At 35.8% G+C, this 25,081-nt stretch overlaps 1 protein-coding gene across 1 annotated transcript in view; it reads left to right on the top strand.

The window, feature by feature from the left end:
• The window catches only part of LOC138173606 (netrin receptor DCC), a 1,060,615-nt gene that overhangs the window by 946,879 nt on the left and 88,655 nt on the right, over positions 1 to 25,081 (top strand). The window contains exons 23-24 of the mRNA XM_069103651.1: positions 5,959 to 6,024; positions 19,146 to 19,308. Coding sequence (XP_068959752.1) covers positions 5,959 to 6,024; positions 19,146 to 19,308 — 229 coding nt within the window. The remainder of the gene's footprint in view (positions 1 to 5,958; positions 6,025 to 19,145; positions 19,309 to 25,081) is intronic.

The following is a 25,081-nucleotide window of genomic DNA, read 5'->3' as shown; positions in this document are numbered from 1 at the left end:
TTACCAAATCTAAAAGTAAGCTTGAAACCTGAAACAAGATTAGCAAATTTTTAAAATGTCAAATTTCAAATTCAGGATTAACTGGGAAGGTTAAGCTGCTGATTTTTATCTCCAGTTCATTTTATGGACTATTTTCATTTAATTTTCAGAATACATTGATAATTAAGGTGTATGTATACATATGTGTTTTTATTAATATGCATTTTGGAACAACAAATGCATAAATTGAGACAACTAAAATATGGCAGGTTAGGAAGTTCAACGAATTTTATACTCTTTCAGCTAAAAGTCAAAACCCAGAGCCCTTTGCTATGTTTATTTCCAGAGATATTTTACCCTCTTTCCAATAATTTTGATCTTGTCTTCTACTTTTACTTACTGTTTACAAGCTCAGATCCATTTCTTTCCCCAATTCAGTGCTCATAGAATTAGCATAGTTAGCTAAAAAGGTGCCAGAATTTTATGCTTTGTAATCAGACGAAAATGAATGCCTTTTTGTATTAAGCATTAATTCCAGTGGCAATCTTTCCTCTTCAGACTCTAGATCATCATCACTTTCATTTACATTGAAGCAGTAACAATTTTTTATGCATTTATTATTGTTTGGAAAACAAAGGCTCTCCTGTAGTTTTCTTTTTCATTTTTCTGAGTTCCAATTCTCTCCTTCCCTCCACCCATTGAGAAGAAAAGAAATACAATAACCCTAAAACAAATGAAATCATGTAAAACATATTTCCATGTTAACAATTTTGCAAAAAAAAAGGAAGGAAGGAAGGGTGAAAGGAAAGAAAGGAGAAAGAAACAAAGAAAGAAAGAGAAAAGGAGAAAGGAAGGAAGGAAAAAAGAAAGAAAGAAAGAAAGAAAGAAAGAAAGAAAGAAAGAAAGAAAGAAAGAAAGAAAGAAAGAAAGAAAGAAAGAAAGAAAGAAGGAAGGAAGGAAGGAAGGAAGGAAGGAAAGAAAGAAAGAAAGAAAGAAAGAAAGAAAGAAAGAAAAAGGAAGGAAAAAGAAAAAACATGTTTTCCTATGTCCTCTGTGTCCATCAGCTCTTTATCTGGAGGTGGATAGCATTTTTTATGATGAATCCTTTTGAATTGTCATGGATCCTTGTATTGATCAAAATTATGAACTTTTTCAAAATTGATTATATGACAATATTGTTGTTGCTATATAAATTGTTCTTCTGGTTCTGTCCACTTCACTTTAAATCAGTATATATGACTTTCCATGTTTTTTTTTTCTGAAACCATCTCCTTTTCATTATTTCTTACAGCACAATAGTATTTTATCACATTCAGATATCATAAATTGTTTAACTATTCCCCAATTGATGGACAGTTCCTTAGTCTCCAGTTGTTTTTTTGTTTTGCCACAACAAAAATGGCTGCTATAAATGTTTTTGCACATATGGATCCTTTTTTTTTTTCTCTTTGCTCTCCTTGGAGTATAGACCTATTAACAGTAATGTTGCATCAAAGGATATTCACAGTTTTATAGCCCTTTCAGTATATTTCCAAATTATTTTCCAGAGTGGTTGTACTAGTTCATAGCTCCACAAAGACTGCATTATTGTTCCTATTTTCTCACATTTCCTCCAATATTTAACATTTTTTCTAAGTCAATCTGATGCATCTATAGTTCTCAAAACCATAAAAAAGAATGCATATCAATAACACACATCTCAGAGAAATTAATTCACAGTCCTTTAGAGTAGGGGTCTATGGCCCAAGGGCCAAATCCTCTGGCTTTCATACACCCTGGTTATGAGCTAACAACAGTTTTTACATTTTTAAATACCATATTTATAATGTAAAATCCATTCTTAATTTGCAGGCCTTATATAAACATACTACAGGCCTAATTTGCCAACTCTTACTTTAGACCAAAAGATACTAAGTTCATCAGCACCCTAGGAAATGATAGCATGTTATTCACTTTCTCTAGTGCTTAAGAAAACTAAATTATCATCAATTGAATATTACTGATTGATGACATTGAGTTTTATCAAATTATTTTGGGTTAGATCAGTTATTTCATTTTCTCCATCTTAGCAGTATAATAGCTACTAACCAAAAAAAATATTTTAATATACTGGATTTAACTACTTCAATACACTGGCGTATAAAAGCAGGGTAATTCGCTAGTCATGCTCAGCTCAGAAACATTTTCAGGGATGGTTGATCTTAGCCAGTAGTATACTCACGTTACACCTAGTTCTACTTTAATTATTGAAACACATTATTCCACAACTTCTCTACATCCAATGAGTATTTCCTTGCCTTATCTAATTCTATTCTGTTCAACCAACATTATAGAATAGCTATGTATATGGTCACCTGCTGGCACTATAGAAGATTACATAATTAATGACAGTCAAGCTTTGTATCTGAATGAACTGGTTGTGTGTTTGTGAACTGGTTGCTGCTTACTCAAATAAGTATAGAGGAAGATTTTAAATCATCATAAAATATTTTTTCAAAATACTAGAGTTAAAAAAATGTCAGGCCATTTACCTACTTTTTAAATCAATAGCACATTTCTCTCAACCACTATCCTATAAGATGGAATTTACAATGTTTCCTTTGGATAACTGTTCTCAATTTCATCATTTTTGCAACGGATATTTCCCTTTCTCTCAAAGTAGGCTATGTGGCAGAGTGAATAGGGCTGTGGTCTCAGAGTTGGAAAGATCTCAGGTTAGGTCTTATATATAACATATACTATGTGTGTGACTCTGGATAAATCACAACTTTTCAGTGCCGTCAGCATTTTTCAAAGATTTTAATAGAAACATTCATAAAAGGAGTTTCCCATCTAGGAATTCATTCTATCTATAAAATTATAGGTTCAGTCCCTATTCCTGTTATTTCTCGTTGAATTTCTTACCATTGATCATCTGATAATACCTCATACATTCAGTTGAAGTCATATAAATGAATGTATAAATTCAGTCTTGCAAATGGCATAAGAGAACAAAAAAGAACATTTTAACAAGCATTCATCATTTGCTCATTCTTCCCATATCATTCTCCCTACTCATCCAAACAGAAAGGCACCCATTTTTGCCCACTTATGCAAGCTCACACTCACAGGATCTCATCTAACCCGCATAACAAACCCCTCAAAAGTAATCACAACAAATATGAAACGATGCACTGGAAATAGAAATTGGTCTAGTGGAAAATGGTCAGACAAATATACTTTGTGATATACGTGGCTCTGCTGTTCTTACAATTAGTTGTCTATCCTTTCTTTACACAGAAAAATTACATAGAAAAAAATTTACATAGAAAAAATAGTTGAATATACGCAGGGCAGTGGATTGAAAGTGCTAGAAAAGCTTGAGGTGTTTTAAAAGTGATTCTTCCCATAGCTGACTTTTAGAATCCTTTTAGAATTATTAAAGCAACTTTCTTAAAGTCCATGCTTTTCATATATCGCTTCTAATTTCTTTCTAAATTATTTTAATTTCTGAACATTGGTCATCTTATAATGTACCGTGGCTTCAGTTTATTTTTTCTCCTTCAGTTCATGTAAGAGAACATGGACATTTCCACTCAATTCAACATAAAGAACATTCATTTAGATTAATTGTCATGGAAAGGAAACCCTTTGTTTATCATTCAGTATTTAAGTCAATGGTTCATCAATTATTACAAGTCAAGGCAGGGAGAACCACCTTTTGAGAGAAAATTACTTTTAAAAGTAAACAGGTCTCTTAATATAAATCATTTCTGACAGATCCTTATAATATACATGAAACAGTCAGGCTACAATTAAAATGGGTTGACCACTTAGAGAAAATCTATTGAGGGAAAAGAGACTTCATCATCTGATTGCCTTCTATTGGTCTTGGAGGTCTACCACAAGGTGGATAATATTTCTCTTCTGGTTGGCCTAGTGCCAGAGGTTCCCAAACTTATTTGGCCGACCACACCCTTTTCAAAAAAAATCTATATATATTATATATGTGTGTGTGTGTGTATATATGTATGTGTATATATATGTGTATGTATATATATGTATATGTATGTATGTATGTATATAACTCACTGCTCCCCTAGATTTAAGTTAGGTTAACACTTATTTTTATTCAATGTCCCACCAATTTGACCTGAGACTAGTACCACCCCCCTGGATTGCTCCAAGGAGTAGTATCTCCCACTTTGGGAACTTCTGGGCCCTAGTCCAAGACCTTTCTTGTAAAGGAAGCTTATTGTAAAGTGGCAGTGAAGACCATCAAGACAGATATGGAACAACTAGTGTTTATCAAAGACCTTACAATCTATTAGAGGGCAGGGGAAACAATATGTATACAGATGGGTAAATACAGATTTCAGACAAAATAATTTCATTGGTGGAGGAAACATTTAGATGAAGAAATTCACTCAACCAATGTAAGGCAGAACTATCTCTGCAATAGTCTTAGAAAATAACCCAGAACACTAACAGGTTAAATGACTAAACCAGCTAGTCATTTAATAGTTATTATGTATGTAATATCATTTTTCATTTGTATTTAATTTTTAACCTTTTCATTAATTTAATCTATTGAAATAGATTTAATCTATTGAAAGTGGTTTTTTCCTCTATAGGATGTAGGACATGAAAGAAATTAAGCTGAACTTAAAAATCAAGCTGCAAGCAAGCACAAATTTAACAGATGTTAAAATAATAATGTTGCCTTTGTATACTACTAATAGTCTCTGTGGTTACTAAGAAACAGTGTGGATAAAGCTTTGTATTTGCAGTTGAGTAAAATTTGACTTTATATTTCACTTCAGTCATTTGCAATCTGTGAGACTATGGTTAAATCCTTTAATATCACTGAGTCTCAGTTTCCCCATCTAAAAAAGTGAGATTTATTTAATATTATAGCATGTGAAGCACTTCATGTACAGTATCTCATTTCATCATTACAATAACCCTGTTAGGTAGGTATAATTATACCCTCTTTACAAAAGAGGAAATTGATGTCCATAGAGGTTAAATGTGCCCATTGTAATAGAGCCAGGTGTTTCTGACTTTAAAGCTAGCCCCCCATCATTCAAATTCAAATCTCAATCATTCCTCTCATCTTTTTGTAAACTGATGTTACCAGCATATTATTTGGGAACCCAATCTCTACTCCTCTGGGACGATAAGCAATGGCAGGTATGCTACAAATGTACCAAGGCAGAGGGAATTATATAAACATTATTCATAGCAAAGGCTCACTCATCCCATGTGGAAGGTGATTAGACAACTCCTCTACTCACTTTTGCACAAGTCCATTTCAGCCAGTATTGAAAAAATGCCCATTGTGAGAGTGATTAAGCAGTTCAAATTTTCCCTTCCTGTTGAACTCATAGGAATGATGAAAACATGCCAGAGATAGGCTTCATTTTTTTCCTTTGCTCCACATACAGTACAGAATTTTACTCAACCTGTGTGGCACAAAAAAGGAGGTTTCTCCAAACCCAGCTACTAGAAATGTGCTGTCACTTTGTTGAATAATAATGACAATTTACTTCCATTCAAAGAAATGTCAAATGGGAGCCAGCAATGAACTAGAGCTGTTGGTGGTAGGAAGATGATTGCCATTTCACCTGCCCGTGAGGTGTGACCCTGATATTCAGTCAGTCCTGGCAGGTTCAGAACAGAGACATTCTGACTACTATACCAACCGTACCTTTGGTGATGCTTTAATGAGCACAACTGAAAGGGAAAAATGTCAAGCTTCCCAAATGATGAAAATTCAGCTTCCTTAGAAATAGTCTGTTTTATGACAGTGAATGGGGGGCGGGAAGAGGGAGGGAGAGAGACAGAGAGACAGAGAATATTTTTTTCTTTCTTTGCACCGTCTAATGGTTGAATTTGTCATGCTCTCTTTGAGGTGGCCAGTCTGATCTTGTTCAAGTTTTTGTTTTCTGGTTTTCTTTCTTTGTCATAAGCTTTCTAACGTCCTTTCTCATTTAACAGGTCGTCACGGAGATGGAGGTTATTGGCCAGTTGACACAAATTTGATAGACAGAAGCACACTTAATGGTAAGTATGCAAATGAGATTCCATTGGATTAGGTTTAATAATTAATTGGTTAATCCTGAAGTCTTTAAAATTCATCCTAAACTTCAAGTGCCAAGAACTCTGGGCATAAGTACCTTATGGGAGCCCCAGAAATATAAAAGAATACAAGAATAAACAAAGGCCAGGCTAAGAAAAAAAAATTTTCACTGAATGTTAACAGATTTGACAAGATGGTCTACGTAAAAAATCCCACTGACAGGGACACTTTATAATGGGTGTCAAACTGATAAGGGGAATTCAGTTGTGATCAGTTATCTAATTCAAATTCATAACCACCAAGCAGCAGTGGGGCACATGGGAGAAATGAAGTATATAAAGAATTTTTGGACTTTTTCAACATTGGGTTTTTATTATAAATTTTATTTTATAATATTTATATAATATATATTGTATATATTGTATACAATTTTATATAATAAATTTTATTATAAACTAAAATGAACATGGACATTTAACCTAAAGTCAGAGTATCTTGGAAGAATAACTTTACCTCAGAACAAGTCTTTATAATAAGCAGTCTATATTTCATTCTTTTCTTCTCTTATAATCTTTTCTTTTAAAACCATCACAGATTTGACATTATTGTTCATACAATTACAAGCTATTAGACTAAAAATATTACACTAGGCAATGTTTCTTGCTGTTATCGATTATTAAATTAACAAACATTTCTTAAGCATCAATTGCTATAAATGCCAGGCACTATTTTGAATATAAACATGTACATTTATGTATCTATACAAATACATACAAAGAGATGTATACCCATGTAAATATGTCTGCATATACATACAAATGTGTATATATGTATATGTGTAGATATGTGTGTATATCTATGCTCAGCTTTATTGAAGCTGAAGACAGTGAATGAGAAATGCTATATCATATCTCTGTGCCCCTTGTCTCTGTCTCCTCTTGACCTTGTGCTAACCAGAACCTCAGTAGTTCTGAAAGTGACCTCTCCCAGCAGTCCTCTGCCAATGCATTGGATATAGGGAAAAGAGCACAGAATTTGGAGTCAGGCAAGACCTAGACTCAAATCCCACCTATGACGTGCTAGTTGTATAATAATGGACAGATCTCTCAACATTTTTGAACCTCAGTGTCCCCATCTTTAAAATGGGACTAACAATACCTCACAAGTATTAAAGTATATGTCTCACAAGTAAGTATTAAACTTACCTCACAAAGTTGTAATGAGTTTCAAAAGAGGCACTGTAAGTCAAGTGCTTTTTAAATTTTAAAGCACTATATAAATGACTGCTACTATTGTCTGTGGTCATCATTCCTTCACCCCACCAGGTGACCATTGAGTAATAAAGCATAAGATTCTGCAGGTCAGCTTTCCTTTCTGCAGGATCAGCATATCAACCCTGGTGATATATAATACAATTGTCAAAGGAAGTAGCATTGATCATCTGAAAGAATCATTATATATTTGCAGTCTTCCTTGGACTAATAGATGCATCCCATAGTGACTCAGGCTAGAGATCTGTGCTTGATTATTTTCATTTAGAGCAACATATTTAGATATCTGTTGTTTCTGTGAAAATTTTGACATGGATTAGTATTTTCTCTGGAAAAAAAATTCTGGACTTAATGTCCTGGAGAGTAGTAAAGAAGCTACTGATGGCAGCATTCTTCATGTACTATTTTCATTAGATTCAATCAACACATCCACTTTTTTTCTACTACTACACCCATAGGAAAAAATGTAGTTAATTCCCAGCATACTTTGGAAAAGAGTCAGCATACAGCAGTTCTAGACATGTAACTTCAGACACCATGACTTGAGATGGATGTGTGGGGTGGGGTCATTTTAGGTCATGGGTAGACTTTCTAAAATGGTGAGAAAAGAGGCAAACTAAAGTGAGATTTGAGTCCTGGCTTCACTATAATTGATTATAAAATAATGATATTAATAGTATTTATATGCTTCTTATGGTTTGCAGAGCACTTTGCAAATATTTTATCATCTGACCCTTGAAACAACCATGGGAGGTAGATGGTATTATTATCCCTATTTTATAGATAAGATGGAAGTTAAGTGACTTGCGTAGGGTCATATAACCAAGTAAGCATCTGAGGCCTGATTTGAGCGCAGTGTTCTTACATTTTAAGATGAGCACTTTATCCACTTTATCATCTCACTGTCAGAAAAATATATGACCATGAATTAGTGAAGTCACAATTTCTCTGCATCCCAATTTTTTCATCTATAAAATGATACCTGCCCTACCTAGCACTCTGTGATGAGGTGAAAATCAAATGAGATCACTGATGTAGGGATGGATTAACTAAGGTCATACATTGTAAAAATAGAAGCTATTAAAATTCTGGAAGTGAAAATTTGGAGCAGATATCTTTCATTACCTTAATTTCTAAATATGTGCTTCTCCTATCCTCACCTGGGATCCTTGAAAGGAACAATAAATGAATGAATGAATCATTAAAAGAAGGGAAAAAGCATTGCAAAAAACCTAATCAACACAATAACTAGTCTGACATTGTATTTAATGTTCCAAACCTCTAATCCACCCCCTCTGCAAAGAAAGAACCAAGGTACGTTTTCTCATCTTCTCTTGGGCCAAGCTTATAAGTTTCATTATTATAATTACATTTCCTGCTGATTTAATACAGTTGATTGAATGCACAAAGAAATAGTCTCACCTTCAAATATCAGAAAGCATAAACCAGAGGAGTGGGGATCGGCAATATTCTCTTTGTATTACCAAGATTATGCGCAGCCATAACAGGTAAACCCACCAGCTTTCTTGCTAAAGATTTGATCTTTATGTCTCTATCATCTATTCTCACTCCTAAAAAAATGTAGCTCCTAAGAATGTCTTGTCAAAGGGCCCCAAGGTCCCAGACTATAAAAAGATTCCTCAAGGAGCCTGTGGAGACCCACTAAAATAAGAAAGGATGTCTGTGTCTGAAGGATGAATCTGTGATCTCGTCAATGTTGTCACGATGCAGATCCCATCTCATCCATTTCTGCCCAGCCTGTGGGCCTCTTGTCCATGTCTATCCTTAATTTTGCCATAGGAAATTGATTCAATATATTGGAAACCTTCCTTGATTTCTCTGGAAATTTGGACTAAATGTAAATGTTGTAAGTGAGGATCAGTCTACAGCTTCTGCCACCCCTACCTTATTCCCAAAATCATCAGAAGTCTTACCACTCTCCCTCCCCTCCCATTTCCCAAACCCTGACCTCCAATGCTGTGGACAAGTTGGTGAATTCAAAGTCACTATAAATATTAAGCCCGATATCCTTGCAGATGGGATGTTTTTTATAATGTCACTGTGAGGAAGAGAAAGAACTTTGTATCTAGAGTCAGAGGTCAAAATCCCATTTCTCATGGTTACTATGTATTAAAAAGTTATTTATTTAAAATCTTGGGGCCTTAGTTTCCTCATCTGTAAAATAAAGGTTTTCAACTAAATTAAGGTCCCTTCCAACTTTGATCCAAAGAATGGATCCCAAAAGAAAGGGAAGGATTGTGGTTTGGAAGAGTCAGAAAGCCACAATTAAAATATGTTTTTCATCTCAGGACAAGGTGGTTCAAAGATAATATATTCACAAGATCATAGGTTGATATCTGGGAGGGACCTCAGAAATCCCCTCATCAGACATCCTTGTTTTACTGACGGAACCACTGAAGCCAAGACAGATTAATTGACTTGTGTAAGGCCATATAGGTAGTAAGCACCAAAAGAAAAAAAAATGAACCTAGGTTTCAAACGATAGAACCACTACTCTTTTAATCATACTGTGCTGCCTCTCAAAGGAGAGCAAATGGAAGTTTCAAGTATCCTTAGCCCCTCTTAAATGCTGTGGAGCCAGCTGACTTTGATAAGTCATTACGACAAGATATCTACAATGGTTCTAGAGTCTGTCACCAACTAAGGACATTGCTGGGAACATTGGTGTAGAGAAGCCCATATGGGGGTATGGGTGGCAGAAAATCAGAGGGTAGCAGGATAAATAACTGGCAAAAACCTAATTCCTTACTGACCTCTAAGTGAACAGTTATTATTATATGCATTGTGGATTTAACAAATGTAAACCAAGCAGGCAAGAAATGATATTCTATTCAAAAGGAGTTTCTGAGGGATGCTCTTTAAAAAATCAAGTTAAAAAAATCTGCATTGACAGATGAAGCTGACCCTGCTAAAATTTTAAAGTGGCCTTTCAAGTTTCTGGTTGAAAAGCAACTATAGCCCTAATTGACATTAATAGGCAAGCTAATCAAATGTTTTCTCCAGACCTCAGATCATGAGAATGATAGTAATTGAAGCAACTCACATATAATGGGTCTTTTTTTTAATTTTTCAAAGAGAAAGTTTCCCATGAAGCATTTCATCATTTTATTTCAATTTGTTTAATCCTCCTGGTGAGAAATACAATAGTAATTAAGCTTGACCTGATATACAATATCAACACACAAGAGAAAGCTGTGAAGATAAAGCAGATTGTTAGCATCTGATGACTGTGAGCTGGATTTTACAAAAGCTCTCAACTTCCTCCCTCCCATCATCTAATGGAGTTTCAGGGTGTTTGCAATGTAGAATGAGTGACTGAACAAAGCACCTGAAGTAAAGGGGCAAACCTTTGCTGGGAATACCAAATTATTATAAGCTTTTTGGTTGATTAAAGCAGATGGATAAGACAGAAATAGATGGAAGGCAGAGGGCAGAAATAACTCTTTTGCTATTGTACTATCCCAGCAGATAAATGGTAGGATTTATACAATTTAGCTTTAGCTCAAGCTATTACAAGCAAATCAGTAATGCTATTCGAAAACCCCTGCCCTTTAATTATGTCATCTATATTTTGTGCTTTGGGAAGGGGGCTCATTTTCCAATTAGGTGTAGCAGTGAGATCCCAGGAATTGTCGTAATGCATTTGCCCCTTTCCCCAAGTAGGCTCCAGAGCCGAATGAGCATTCTGAATTTGAGAGAGAGACAGACAGAGAGAGAGAGAGAGAGAGAGAGAGAGAGAGAGAGAGAGAGAGAGAGAGAGAGAGAGAGAGTGTGTGTGTGTGTGTGTCCACCTCAGCATGCAAAGAAATACTTATCACATTGCCTTTCAGACTAAAAAAATTTATAGGGACTTACAAAGTCCACTTAAGTGGATTCATTTTTAAAAGCTTGGTAGAAAATGAGCAAAGCAGCATCATTGGCTGCCTCATTCTGGGCATGAAGTGTCTCTTTATGCATCTTAGGATCACAAAGGCAGTTTTTTTTTGGATGCCATATCACACAGGTGACCCATTTTCAGCTTGCCCAGGTCTTTTCCATATGAACTGTTAACTAGGGATCTTTTGCAGTTTATATTTTTTTCACTCAAATGCAGAATTTTACATTTGCCCTTACTACATATTTCTTATTGAATTTAGCCCATCAATTCTAGCCTTCCAGGCTATTTTTGAATGCTGACTCTATCATTCTCACTTGATGTCATTCACACAGTTGATAAGCATGTCATATGTGTCTTCAACCAAATCACTGAATAAAAGTTAATCAGAATAGGCTCAAGGACATTTCTCTATGACCCTGACTAGAAATCTCCCTCTGGGCTGACATTGCTTTCTTTAAGTCCAGTTTTAAATCCACCTGTATGTTCTGTGATATAACTCACATTTTTCCCCATCCATGAGGATGGCATAAGACATTTTGTCAAATAAGTTATTGAAATTCAAATTTACTCTATCTAGGAAATTGCCATGATCTACTAATCTGGTAACACTGTCACAGAATCCAAGAGCTAGAAGGGTCTTCAGAAATTGAGTCCTCATTATGCTTCACCAATAATCCTTTTGACAACATCTTTTGACCAGCCTCTACATAAAGATCTTTAATGAAGAAGAACCATTACCTCCTATGTCAATCCTTTCCCCTTTTTAACCATTCTGTTATTTAAGAAATATTTCTTTACCCCAATATAAAGCCTATCTGTGCAGTTTCCAATATATGTTCTTAGTTCTTCCTTATGGGTTCAAGAAGAACAATCCTAATCCTTCCACCTCCCCCCACTATGTTACAGTCTTACAAATATTTGAAGATAATTATCATATCTGCTTTAAGTATTCTCCAGTCAAACATACCCGGCTCCTTATGAGATCATATAGTATATTCTCTAGTACTTTCATCATCCCATGAGGCTCTTCTGCCCAGGTTCAACTTTGTTTATGTCTTTTCAAAAACATGGTGCCAAAAATTGAACACATTGCTCCATATGTTGACTGACCAGTTCAAAGTATAGGAGAATGTATTACCTCCCCTCTTCTGAATGTATAGCCTAGGATAACATTTACTTTTTTGTCTATCATGTCATGGTATTGATTTATATTGAATAAAAATACTGCTAAACATCCCCACCCCATCCTGTCTGTGCATTTGCTTTTCTTGAATCTAAGTATAGAATTTCATGGGTATTTCTTTTGAATTTTAGAACAGTTGACTTGACCCAGTGTTTTATCCTATGGAGATCCTTTCTTTTGGACCTAGATTCTATAATAATAATAATAATGATGATGATGATGATGATGATGATGATGATGATGATGATGATGATGATGATGATGATGATAAAGTTAACTAACTATCCCTCCAAATTCCAAGTAATCTGCAAAATTCATAATCATGTTATCAATGTTTTAATTCAAGTCACTGGTAAAATATCAAACTGAATGAGGTCAAGGACATACCTTTGAGGTACTGCACTCTTTGAAACATTTCTCCAGATTGACACTGGCTTATGAATAACCACTCTGGAGAAGGTGGTATGGGACAGCGGACAGACTTTCAGACTTGGGGTCAGGGAGACAGTGTTCTGACCTTACCTCTGAAACATTACCTGTGTGACTCTGGTCAGGTCAGATTATCTGACTCAATTTCCTCATCTGTCAAATTGGCATAATATGAGCAATTGTTATCCTTGTGAGTCTTGAATGAGATCGCATGGATGTAAAGCCTGTTGCAAACTTTAAAGTTCACAAGCTATTATTGCTATTGTTTAGGCCCAGTTATTCACCCAGTTCTAATTCTACCTAAATGCACTATTATCCAGCCCCTCTTACTCTCAACTTGATGCAATTCAAGAGAAAAAAAACATATATGCTGATAAATGAAAAATGTAGACAATAAAGCAGATGGTCAGTCAAAAAGCATTTATTAAATGCTTATTGTGTTCTAGGCATTGTGCTAAGCACTGGACATACAAAGTAAAGCAAACACTGCTGTCAAGGAGCATCCATTCTAATGGGAGCACAACATATAAATAATGAAGGCACCAGCAGCTGGTGGTGGCAAGGACACAGGGAGACCTCCACTAGAGCTGGTGGATAAATTAAGGCTCGAAAGAATCTAGGGAAAACAAGAAACATTCCTGGAATTATGAATGACTAGAACAAAAACAGGAAAATGGAGAATCATGTCTGTGTAGTTGCAAATAGGCCAGCGTGGCTAGATGATGAGGACTGAAGGGGAAGAAGACTGGAAAATTAGGAAGGTAGCAGATTATGAAGAGCTTTCACTACCAAACTTTGTATTTGATCCCAGAGATGACAGGGAGACTTCTGGTGCTCACTGAACAGGAAAATGACAAGATCAGATCTGCAGTTTGGAACAAAGTCACCTTGGAAGTTGAGTAGAAGTGGATTAAAAAGGAAAAAGACTTGAAGCACAGAAGCCAACTACTGTAGAAAGCTATTTCAGGAGTCCATTTAAGAGGGGATAGACTAGGTAACAGAAAGAAGTGACTATATATAAGAGATGTGAAGGCAGAAAATATCAAAAACAAATTTGATATGTTGAGTGAAGGATGACACCTGGCTTACAGACCTCAATGACTGGAAGGACAGTGGTCCCTTCAGGGAAAGTTGTACCTGGAAGGATGATGGCACCCTTGATAGTCATAAGGAAGTTAGAAAGAGGGAATGGATTTAGAGAAAAGATAATTTCTGTTGACATGTTGAGTTTGGGTGCCTGCATGACATCAAGTTCAAGATAGGATATAAGGTCCAGGAAAAAAAATTAAAGCTGGATTAGTAGATCTGGGAATCACCTGTATAAAGATGATAAATGAATTCATGGGACCTAATGAGATCACTTAATCAAACAAGCATTTATTAAGCACCTAGAATGAGACAGGCATGACGCTAGGTGCTGAAGGTATAAAAACAAAAATGAAACAGACTGCTATCATAGGAATTGCATTCTATCAAAGGAAGGAGGATTCAACAATTCTTTACACAAGCATACCGTGAAACAACTTTACAGAAGTCAAAGTATTATATGTCTATATCATTCCCCTAATGTGTAAGTAAAGTTACCTTGTCAAAATAAAGAAAATTATTCTGGTTCTACATGACTCATTCTTGATGAACCGTATTGGATTTTAATGAACACTGCTTCCCATCTTAAGTAATCATGTGTCATTTGCTTAATGATGGGTTATAGAAATCAAGGTCATGGGTCTATGGTTTATAACACAATCCTGTTCCCCCTTTTAAAAATTAAGACAACTTTTACTAGAATCTAATCATAAGATCATCCTAGAACTGGAAGGGAACTCAAAGTCATCTAGTCCAACTTCTTCAGTTTAGAAATTTTACAAAACAGTGACTTGCCCAAGGAAATCTATAGAAAGCATCAGTGTTTTTTCTCCACAACCAGGGATATTTCTAAATGTCCATTCTGACAGCTCAGCAATCACAGCTACCAGTTTTCTTTTCTTTTTTTCAGTACTTTAGGAAGTAACTCATCTAGGCTTGCTGACTTAGCAAGGTCAATTCTGTACTACATGGTCATCTCATTCCTTTTCTGGGATTACCACTTGCTGCTAAACATTTTCATTCTATCATTCAGTTCAAAGGCCAATTTCCTTGCAAAATAATATACAAAGTATACCTTCCCTCTCTCATATCTCTCATCTCCCAATAAATCATTATCTTTGTACTCAAAGAATTATGGATTTGTCAAGAAGTTTACTTGTGTGCAGAGACCCAGTACCAGAAATAAAGAGATTGTCTTTAGGGAGGGCAGAACTAGGAATAACCCCATAATAGGAGGTCAGATCTTTCTCTAGATTTGGCTACATACTTTTCTGGATTCCCTTTTTAAGCATAGTGTAATGCACATTTCTGTCTGCATAAAGATAGCATGGCATAGTGACAAGAGAACTGCATTGAGGAATCAAGAACCCGAGTCCTAGTCCTGGTTCTAAGTTGCTAATCCTTAGCAAAGTCATTAGCGTCTTTGTGTCCTGATTAATTTATAAAATAGGGGTATTACATCTCTATTGAACTCAATGTGTTCTGTAAAAATTAAATGTGACAATGTCAATCAAAGTGCTTTGAAAATCTACAAATGATGATGTGGCTTCATGAATAGAGTGTTGTACTTGCAGTAAGGAAAATTTGGGTTCAAATTCTGCTTTTGACTTAAACCCTTAGAATAACTTTCTCATGGTCATTTAGAATGTAACCAATGGCATCAAAAGTAACTGAATCTTCATGTAGTTTTGAAAAATTGTTTCTTTTTGTGTCCTTGGTCTTTGAAACAATAGAGTTCAAATATTTTTATGAAATTACAATTCTTCATTAATTTAAAGTATCAAAATGGATAAATCCACTAAGTGCCTATGATGTACTCAGCACTCTGATAAACACTGGAGATGAAAGAAAGAAAGAAAGAAAGAAAGAAAGAAAGAAAGAAAGAAAGAAAGAAAGAAAGAAAGAAAGAAAGAAAGAAAGAAAGAAAGAAAGAAAGAAAGGGAAGAAGGAAGGAAGGGAGGGAGGAAGAGAGGGAGGAAGGAAGGAAAGAAAAAGACAATAGATAACACTCCCTCCCCTCAAGAGAATTCCACTCTACCAGGGTGGTATTCCACTCTACAACACATATTAAAAATAAATACAATACAATATAATTTGAGAAGGGAGAAAGTTTTATTAAGCAGGGAGGGTTAATTCAGTGGACGCTTCAAAAAGGAGGGGCCATCAGAGTTGAGACTGAAGGAAGACAAGGATTCTGAGAAGCTGAGATAAAGTGACCAAGGGAGAAGTGCATTTTAAGTATAAAGAAAAGCCCATGTGCATACATGGAGGATAGAGTTTGAGTACTGAATTTAGAAACAGTTTGTACATGGTCCCCTTTGGCTGAAGCATATGGTTTGTGAAAAGGAATAGTATGAAGTAAGTGTAGAAAGAAACTGGATTTCAAAGGGCCTTCCTAAAATGCCAAGTAGAGGAGTTTTTCCTAGAAGTTATAGAAAGCCATTGAATGTTCTTGAGTAAGAATGACATGATCAGATGTGTGCCTTAGAAAGATTGTTTGACCAGTGTGTGGAAGATGAATTGGAGAAAGGAGAGAAGAGAAGCAGGAAGATCTAATAGGAGGTCATTATTTGTTCACTGTTAGAATAGTAGTCCAAGCAAGAAGTAATGAGGGCCTAGACCAGAGTGGCAACTACGTAGGGGAAGAAAGGAACACAAACACAAGATGTATTTTGGAGGAGGGATGAGCTAGACACGGCAACTATTTTAGATGTGGTAGTAAAAGAAAGAGAAAAGCCCAGGGTGTCTCTGAAATGGACAACCTGGGTGACAAGGAAAATCACCATGCCTTCAAGATAAATACAGGAGTTTGGAAATACACAGGTAAAACGTTCTATGGGGATGTGGAAGGGTTTTATGAAGGAGATGTCTGTGAAGCTGAGTGATAAAGACTATAAGTTTTAGTGGAGAAGACAATCACTTCTATCTGGGGAATGTTGGCTTAAGATATTGGCAAAATATCCAAAGTGTTCAAAGTTCAATTAAAAAGGGGTGGGGGTGGGGGTGGGGGGAGGAATATCTAGAATTCAGGACAGATTATAGGGTAAAAGAATTGGTGTGGGAATTGTCTGACGACACATGATATTTAAACCCAAGGGAAATGATGAAATCATCAAGGAAGAGAATATTTATTATCAGTTTTGTTTTGATTCATTATCTTCAAACCCAGAATTCATTATCTACCTTGACCCTACTGGAGTCAGAAGTCTACCAGGATTTCTAACTATTCTAACCTAATTTTGTGGAGTCGTAAATTTCTCATTGTTTTAATAGCAATTTGACTTGCTTAAACACAGCTGAAGACACTATCATATATAACCTCACTCTTCTGCACAAAGTTCATATTTTCTTGATTATCTTTTCTCCTTTGAAATGGGATATAGATTTTTGTGAAAGGCATTTCATACTATGTTTAAAACTAACACATTTTTTGGACAACCATAAAAGTCTAGAACCAAAGATATTAAATGAAAGAGCTGGCATCCTTAGCTTTTTCTAATTAATGACACCACTAATATTTTTTTTCATTGATATCTTAAAATTGAATATATACTTTCCTCCTCCCAACTCCAGTAAATCATCCATTAGAATAGAGAATAAAAGGGAAGGAGGACTTTAAAAAGCAGTTCAACGAAACAAACAATCACATCAGTTCAATTTCATAGTATGCACAGTGTTGCAGGACAATATACCCCCCCCCCACACACACACACCCCTTTTCAAAGAAAGGAGGTGAAATTTACAGACTCAGACTCTTTGCTTTCTGAAATGAAGCATGGTATCTCCCTGTGCTACAAGAAAGATGAGATGAAACTTCCATGGTTTGAGCTTACTATACTTGCAGGGAAAAAGAAAAAAAAAATGTTGGGGTTTTTTGTTTTATTTTTTTTTCTTTGCTTGTTTTTCATTTTTTTCAAAAGCTTGAAAGATCTAAGTAGTCTTATTCTCCTCCAAATTGTTCACTCTCGGTTTAGATTAGATTGTTGGATATAAAATCAAATTAACAGTGAGATTCACAATTCTTGTTTTCAGTTTTCACCCTAAAAAATTCCAATTTCAAATCAATGTATTAATGAAAGGGGCATAATGAAATTACTTCAACAAATGACATTTTAAACAGCAGATTCAAATATATAATTAAGAGAGTTGCAATTTCTATGACACGTATATCCTTGCCTAATGGTTTTGGAGGAAATGTTTCATATGTATCTGAGTTCCTTTGGAGAAAGAGATGACTTGAAAACTTTTAATGAGTCTTGATTCCTGAAATTCAGGATATACCATAGGATATCTTGTTTTTGTTTTTGCATTTCTTTCCATCTCCTTCCATTGATCAACCATTTTATCTTTAAGGCTAAAAACCATTTTATCTTTCCTAAGGCAAAGCCTTATAGGATGTCAAAATCTTGCCATGTTCACTTCTCAGAGTGAAGATAAAGGCCGGATTGATAGGTGTAGTTATGAGAGGAGTCTAACTTTTACTTCTGTTTCTAAACCCACTGTATATACAGGAGGATGAGTTCATACCTTAAATGTAGTGATTTTAATCAAAGTGGAAGGCTTTAAACTACTTTAAGCAACCTCATCAGTTAATGTTTGGAGAGTCAGCTGATTAGAAATGCCTTCCAAAATAAATGAAAAGCTATATACCTGGCAATAATGATCTAGTATAGACTATGCTAGGAAATTAATCACTGACAACTTCACCAAGGCCCATAAGTCTCTCCTACTTGAGCATTAATCCACTTGAATGGTCCTACTCTTCCTTCATTATTCCTTAAATATTTTCCACAATGTTCTAGTGATGTAACACTGGGGAACATCCATATCTTGTACTTTATGATACTATTCTGAACCCAATGACTCCTTTCTAAGTAGAGTTCATACACTTTGGGCAGATTTGACATTACATGTGCCTTATAGATGGTTTCTTAAGGAGGAGAAGGAAGTAAACTGGGAGTACATGGTGTCAAATAGTTTATCTTTGGAAGCGTCTAATAAATAGGATATTCCTCATAAGCCATGACTTCTGATTTGCATCACAGAATAATTTGTATGGCACAAAGTAGCATGCATTTTCCTTCTGTCTCACTTAATAGTACAATTTGAGCCTTTCTTCTCAGAGATTATTGTTTCTCACCTATCATTGAAGTTTTGGTCATATAATTTGCCTGATTGAGCGTGGTAGCATTTGACTGCCATGCTTACCAATCCTCGTATATTTCTATCTTCTTCCAGAGCCACCGATAGGACAGATGCACCCCCCGCATGGCAGTGTCACTCCTCAGAAGAACAGCAACTTGCTCGTGATCATTGTCGTCACTGTTGGGGTCATCACAGTATTGGTCGTGGTGATTGTAGCTGCGATATGCACCAGACGCTCTTCAGCCCAGCAAAGAAAGTAGGTGAAAGATGGAAAACAGAATGAACTGGTCCTCCCACTATCTAATCATCTTCTGTTTTTAACAACATACTTGCAAAACAAATTCATCATCATCATCATTATAACAACCGGCATTCATAGAGCACTTTAGCTTTTGTAAAATGTTTTCCATGTATTATGTCATTTAATTCTCACAAGAAATCCTCTGAGGGCAATTCAATTTTTATTGCCATTTTATGAATAGGAATTTGAGTTGAATAACTAGTAAGAGCTTCAGGCAGGATTTGAAATCAGGTCTTCCTGAATGTAAGGGGAGTTCTCTATCCCCTGTGGCACCTAGCTACCCACTATGCTGCCTATGATGATACACACCTATATATCATCCTGGATACCTGGCCATGAGGTTCATCCTTCATTCACCATTCCAAACAAAGAATCTCCAATGGAATTAAACAGTCATGCATGCACAACATTAGAATCTTCTTAGAGAGACACTAAATTTCTGTCAGTTTTGCCCTGTTTGAGATGGTTTCCTAGCACTTGAGAAAGGCTTTATGGGCATGAAGGATTATTAACCTGAACTGGTCCTCCCTTGGCTTATCTCTACCCTGTTGTCTAATCCAAAGTGGCCTCCCAATAGACCCTAAATCTTTTTAGACATAATATTTTGCACAGACCTATGATTTAATTGATGTAGGGAATTCCCAGCAAGAGAATTTCTTTTACCAAAGCAGATTTAGCAAATGTTCTACAACTCATAGATCTTAATTCTAGAGTGGGGCAAGACCTCAGGAGTCTTCTAGACCTGCTTTCTCCTTTTCCTGATGAGGAAATGGAAGCAGAGTAAGGTTGCCCAAGGTCAGAGAGGCGATAAGCATTAGAAGTAAGATTGAAATCCAGGCCTACTGACTCCAGAGTCAGTACTCTTTCCAGTGTAATGTGCTGTCTTACAAAGTTGACTAAGACCCTGAGAGGGTTATTATTTTGTCCAAGGTGAAACAGATAGTACGTGTTAGAATCAGGAATCATACTCAGAATGTCCCGACTCTAAAGTCAGCTTACAGTATACAATATGTAGCACTTTCTCTCTTAAGTATAATGTGATGTTAAATTATTTTGTAACAAAGTCCTTTTTTTTTCAAAATCGAAGGGATTCATTCCTGACTGATTGGCTTGAAATAAACTTTCAGTGGCACATCAGAACTGGGGAAAGCACACACAAGGAAGCTAAAAATTGTTATATCCATATCTTTACATAGATTTCCATCTTATGGACAGTCAATGAATTAGATAAAATATACCTATCCTCAAGATTAGGCATGGAAAAGAATGCTACTACTCTATGACGAATTTACACCTTTGCCAGGAAAATTGACTTGTGAACTTATTTGTTCCTCTCCTTCTTTCCATCCTTTTTCCTGTCCCATAATATGTACTAAAAATGAAGTTGCTTGATGAAATGAATGATCTGTATATTAAGTTAAAAAATAAATGTTCACTTCTCACACCATGACATCATCCTAGACATCATGCTACATATCTGCAGATGATTTTAAAAGCATTTTTTATCTGATGTTAATAGAAGATTTTGAGTCCATATTTGGAATCCATCATCACTTTGTGTCAGTTCAATAAATGCAGCATTGGCTAATCCTTTGTGCTGCTTCTAAAGAAACTTGGCAGTTTCTAGTTTGGTACCATCTAAGTGGCACAATGGATAGAGTACCAGGCTTAGAGTCAGCAAGATTCTTCTTCCTGAGTTCAAATCTAGCCTCAGACCCTTACTAGCTCTGTGACCCTGGGCAAGACACTGAACCCTCTTTGCTTCAGTTACCTGATCTGTAAAATGAGCTAGAGAAGGAAACGGTAAAGCGCTCCAGCATCTGTCAAGAAAAGCCCAAATGGGGTCATGACAAGTTGAACACAAGTGAAAATGACTGAAAAAACATTTCTACCATTATTCATCTTGTTATTACATTCCATGTTATTTCAATTTTCTTCAACAGGCATTTATTCAGTACCTACTCTGAGTAAGACACTGAACTAGGGGATAAAGGGAATAAAAGTATGAGTGATAAATAGACCCTCCTCACATAAATCTTAAAATCTAGTAAGGGAGATGAGGTAGAATTAAGGTATAAATGAATAAGTTTAAAATGACACTGAAATTAACAATATATTTAGTATTACGTATGACAATTCAGTGAAATACATCAAAAACAAAAGTCACTGTTCAAGTTATTTTCAGAGCAGGGATAGTAGGTTGAAGCTGGGAAGAGGAAAATTTAAGCTTTATTTCAGGAAAAAGTTCTAAGACTTTGAACTATCCAGTTAGACTGCACTGCTTAAAGAGATGTGCTCATCAGTAGAGTTTTTCAAGCAGCAGATGAACCACCCACTTCTTTATTATAGCATTGTGGGAGTTTCTTTTGGCATGGATTAGAATAGATGGCCATCATCCTTTGCAATTCTAAAATTCTATGGTATGTATATTTTAATTTACAGTGAGATAAATTCAAAAGAGGAGAAAGAAACAGTGCTATTAGAGTTCAGGGAAAGGAAGCTAACTTCCAGCTAGATATGTTAAGGGAGATTGTGGAGTGGAGGCAGAATTGGATGGTCAGTGTTTCTGGTTAGAGATGGTAGAGATAGCGGCATACTCAACTCCAAATAATAGGGGAAAGGTATGGAGACAGGAAAGCTTAAGATAGTTAGGCAGTGAGGTCCAATTTGCCTGAATATAGGATAAGTAGCAGACAATAGGATTAATAAAGCTGAAAACATACATTCATCAAGCTTTGTTTTTCATCCATGATCTGAGAAAGGAGTGGACATAAGTTAGCTATCAGCAAGAATAGCTAGGCGGGTGGTTGGCAAGGAGAAAGAAACAGTTTAGAAGTAAGAATGGGACCAGTGCATTATTAATTTTTGGCAAGGTAAAAAGTGAAGATTATGCTAACTCAAGTCCTTTTCCTCAGATGTGTCTATTCTTTATTTCTTGATATGACACATACCTTATGTGGTTTCCAGATGGTAATTAAATTCTTCTCCCGTCTCTATCAGAAACATTTGTAGAGAACCTCTATTTGCATTTCAGCCTTGGCAAGAACCACTAACTGTAAATCAAAGAAAACTAAGCCATCTAATTTCATCTCCAGAGAAGGTCAGAAGCCAATATAAATAAATAAGGCTTTATTCAAAAGACTCTAGTGACTAAGGTACAAACAAAACAACCAGGCACAGCAAACAGGCACTTTGCCATCACAGTTAGTCACAAGAGTTATCAATGAGAATGACAAAGGGCTGAAGATTTCACTCCTCGCAAGTATGAAAGGCAAGAAAGAATTTTACAGTGAATTACCAGCTACAGTTCATGGTTGCATTTTTCCAATACCAAACAGATTTAAGGGTAGGTAGATTGAACCAATCCATCACCCAGACTGACTTATATACTCTGATACCTAATAAAGACTCTATCAATCTCTTATACTAATATTTGGGAGCCTTATCTAAGATAAATATTGGGTCCTTAGCATTTGTGAGGACTCACTAAAAAGATTCTCCAGGATTTTTGCTATTGGATACCCTAGAATTCAAGATTTTTTTTTCTCTCTCTCTTGTTTCATACTGAAATTGTAAAGTAGGCAACTTTTCAGTTTTCTTTCTTAAATGTTAGACTGGTTTCTTTGTCATACTTTTTCTTTGAATGTCTATTTACTATCTATTATATTATTGTACCTATTTTGAGTATTGAAGCTAAGAACTATATGGGTTGTGTATCTCTGACATACAAGTGCCTAAACTTTCATAGAATGAGGTGATAGTTCATTAAAATTCATTTTTTTTTACTTTTAAACTATCTTATAATGTTTGCATTATTTGCAACATAAGTCCAGACAGAATCTTTATTGACAGCAGGTTCATAGGAAAACAGGCCTAGAAACCCTGAGAAATTAACCCTAAACACGTAATCATTTTGGGGAAGCTCATAACACTTTGAGGTCTTTTCCAATTATATTTTTAAGTTAAACTGCTTGTCCTGGTGAGGGGTGGATTAGACACTACATTTGGATGGCCCTTACAATGAGAGAGATCCATCAGTGGAAATTCTGGTCACCCTTTTTAACAGAGACTCAGAAGAAATTTTCCTGTATGTCCAAGAGGATCAGACATGAAACAAGGACACCTGGAGATATTTTAATGTGCCCTTTAAACAGTAGGACACCTAGAAATTTTGTCTAGACCATAGTTGGATGGCTTTATGCTCTCAGAGAATCAAGGAAAAATTTTACCCAAAATAGGTTGATTTTAAGAGTGAGGAGAGGAATTCAAGTTGACCCTAAGTCCCCTCCTTCCTTCCTAGAGAATCTTACATGCCCTGCTCTAAGGGACTAGGGTTGTCCTCTTAGAAGTTAGGCTTGCTTTTCTTTTTTCTTGTCTTTATTATTTTAGATTGGGAAAGGCTTTTTTCCAAGCCACATGAGAAATGTTAATCTATGAGAACTTTGTAAAATGCTGTTTGACTATTGAACACCATATATTTGAACAAATGGATAAATGTTAATGACTAGATTAGAGTAAAAGAAAAACACGTCACATAGACCTTTCTTGACATATTTTGGTACAAGTCACTGGTGCAGGCTCTCAAAAAAAAAAAGATAATGTGGAAACTCCAGGTTTTTAGACTAGGGACTTTGCCAACATGCTCTAATAGATTTCCCAACAACAACAGATATTAAATCACCCTTCCCAAATAACAATATTTTCTTTTGTTAGTGAGTTAGTGAGGCAGTGTGGTTGAGTGGGAACCACTGAACTGTAGTCAGAAGCTGTTTAAACAAGTTGTTTAAAAATGGGCAATTGACCTCTCTAAGCCTCAGTTTATTAAATTGTAAAATGTGGATAGATTACTATATATATATATATATATATATATATATATATAAAACCTGGCTCGAGAGATTGTTGTAAGGAAAGCAATACTATAACTTAGAGTAGTTTCGATAAGGGGTGCTGTTGTTTAGTTAAGACATTTACCTAGCTGATGCTCTATAATTCTTGTAGTCCCCAGTAAAAGTATGAATATGTACCCCTTGGAGAAATAACAAAACAACCTGATGTTCTCCTGAGAGAAAGAGGCCCAGCCCACTTAAGGAATTACAGTGTGAATTTGGGAAGAGGTAGGTAGGGGAAGGAACTCAGTCCGTATGGAAAGTAAGGATGAGGGAAGTTGACATAGAGTTTGAAAGTTTTTTGTTTGTTCCTTTGCTTTTTTTTAAGCAATTGAGGTTAAGCAACTTGCTCAAGGTTACACAGCCAGTTATTTCTGGATGTGGTGCTAAGTATCTGAATCCAGATTCAATCCCAGGTCATCCCGACTCAGGGGCCAGTGCTCTTACTCTCTGTGCTACCTGGCAGCCTCAAGTTTGAAAGTTTGCAAAGAACTTTTTATTATTTCATCCTATTAGAGACTCACAACAGCTTTATAAGGGAGGTATAGCAGATATCATGTCAATTTCTGTGTCCTAAGTAGGAAAGACACATGCAAATGTGGAAGGACACAAAGTGTTGCTGACAGCCCCCCTAACCTTTTTAAATGAGTGCCTAAATATTTGATCCAAGATTCCCTGCCCTCTCTTCTCAGAAGTCAGAACACTTCATTTCAACAAGAATTTTTATACACTTCCTGTGGTCAAAGTACCATGCTAAACATTGGCAATAGAGACTAGTGTTGGTAACTGATGATGATGATGATGATGATGATGATGATGATGATGATGATGATGATGAT

Source organism: Petaurus breviceps, unplaced genomic scaffold (genome assembly GCF_028583685.1).
Source record: "Petaurus breviceps papuanus isolate PSGF00001 unplaced genomic scaffold, PetGlider_PUasm1.0 129, whole genome shotgun sequence".
NCBI classification, from domain to species: domain Eukaryota; kingdom Metazoa; phylum Chordata; class Mammalia; order Diprotodontia; family Petauridae; genus Petaurus; species Petaurus breviceps.
The sequence above is the reverse complement of the archived record's forward strand: the minus strand, read 5'-3'. Positions and strand labels throughout refer to the sequence as shown.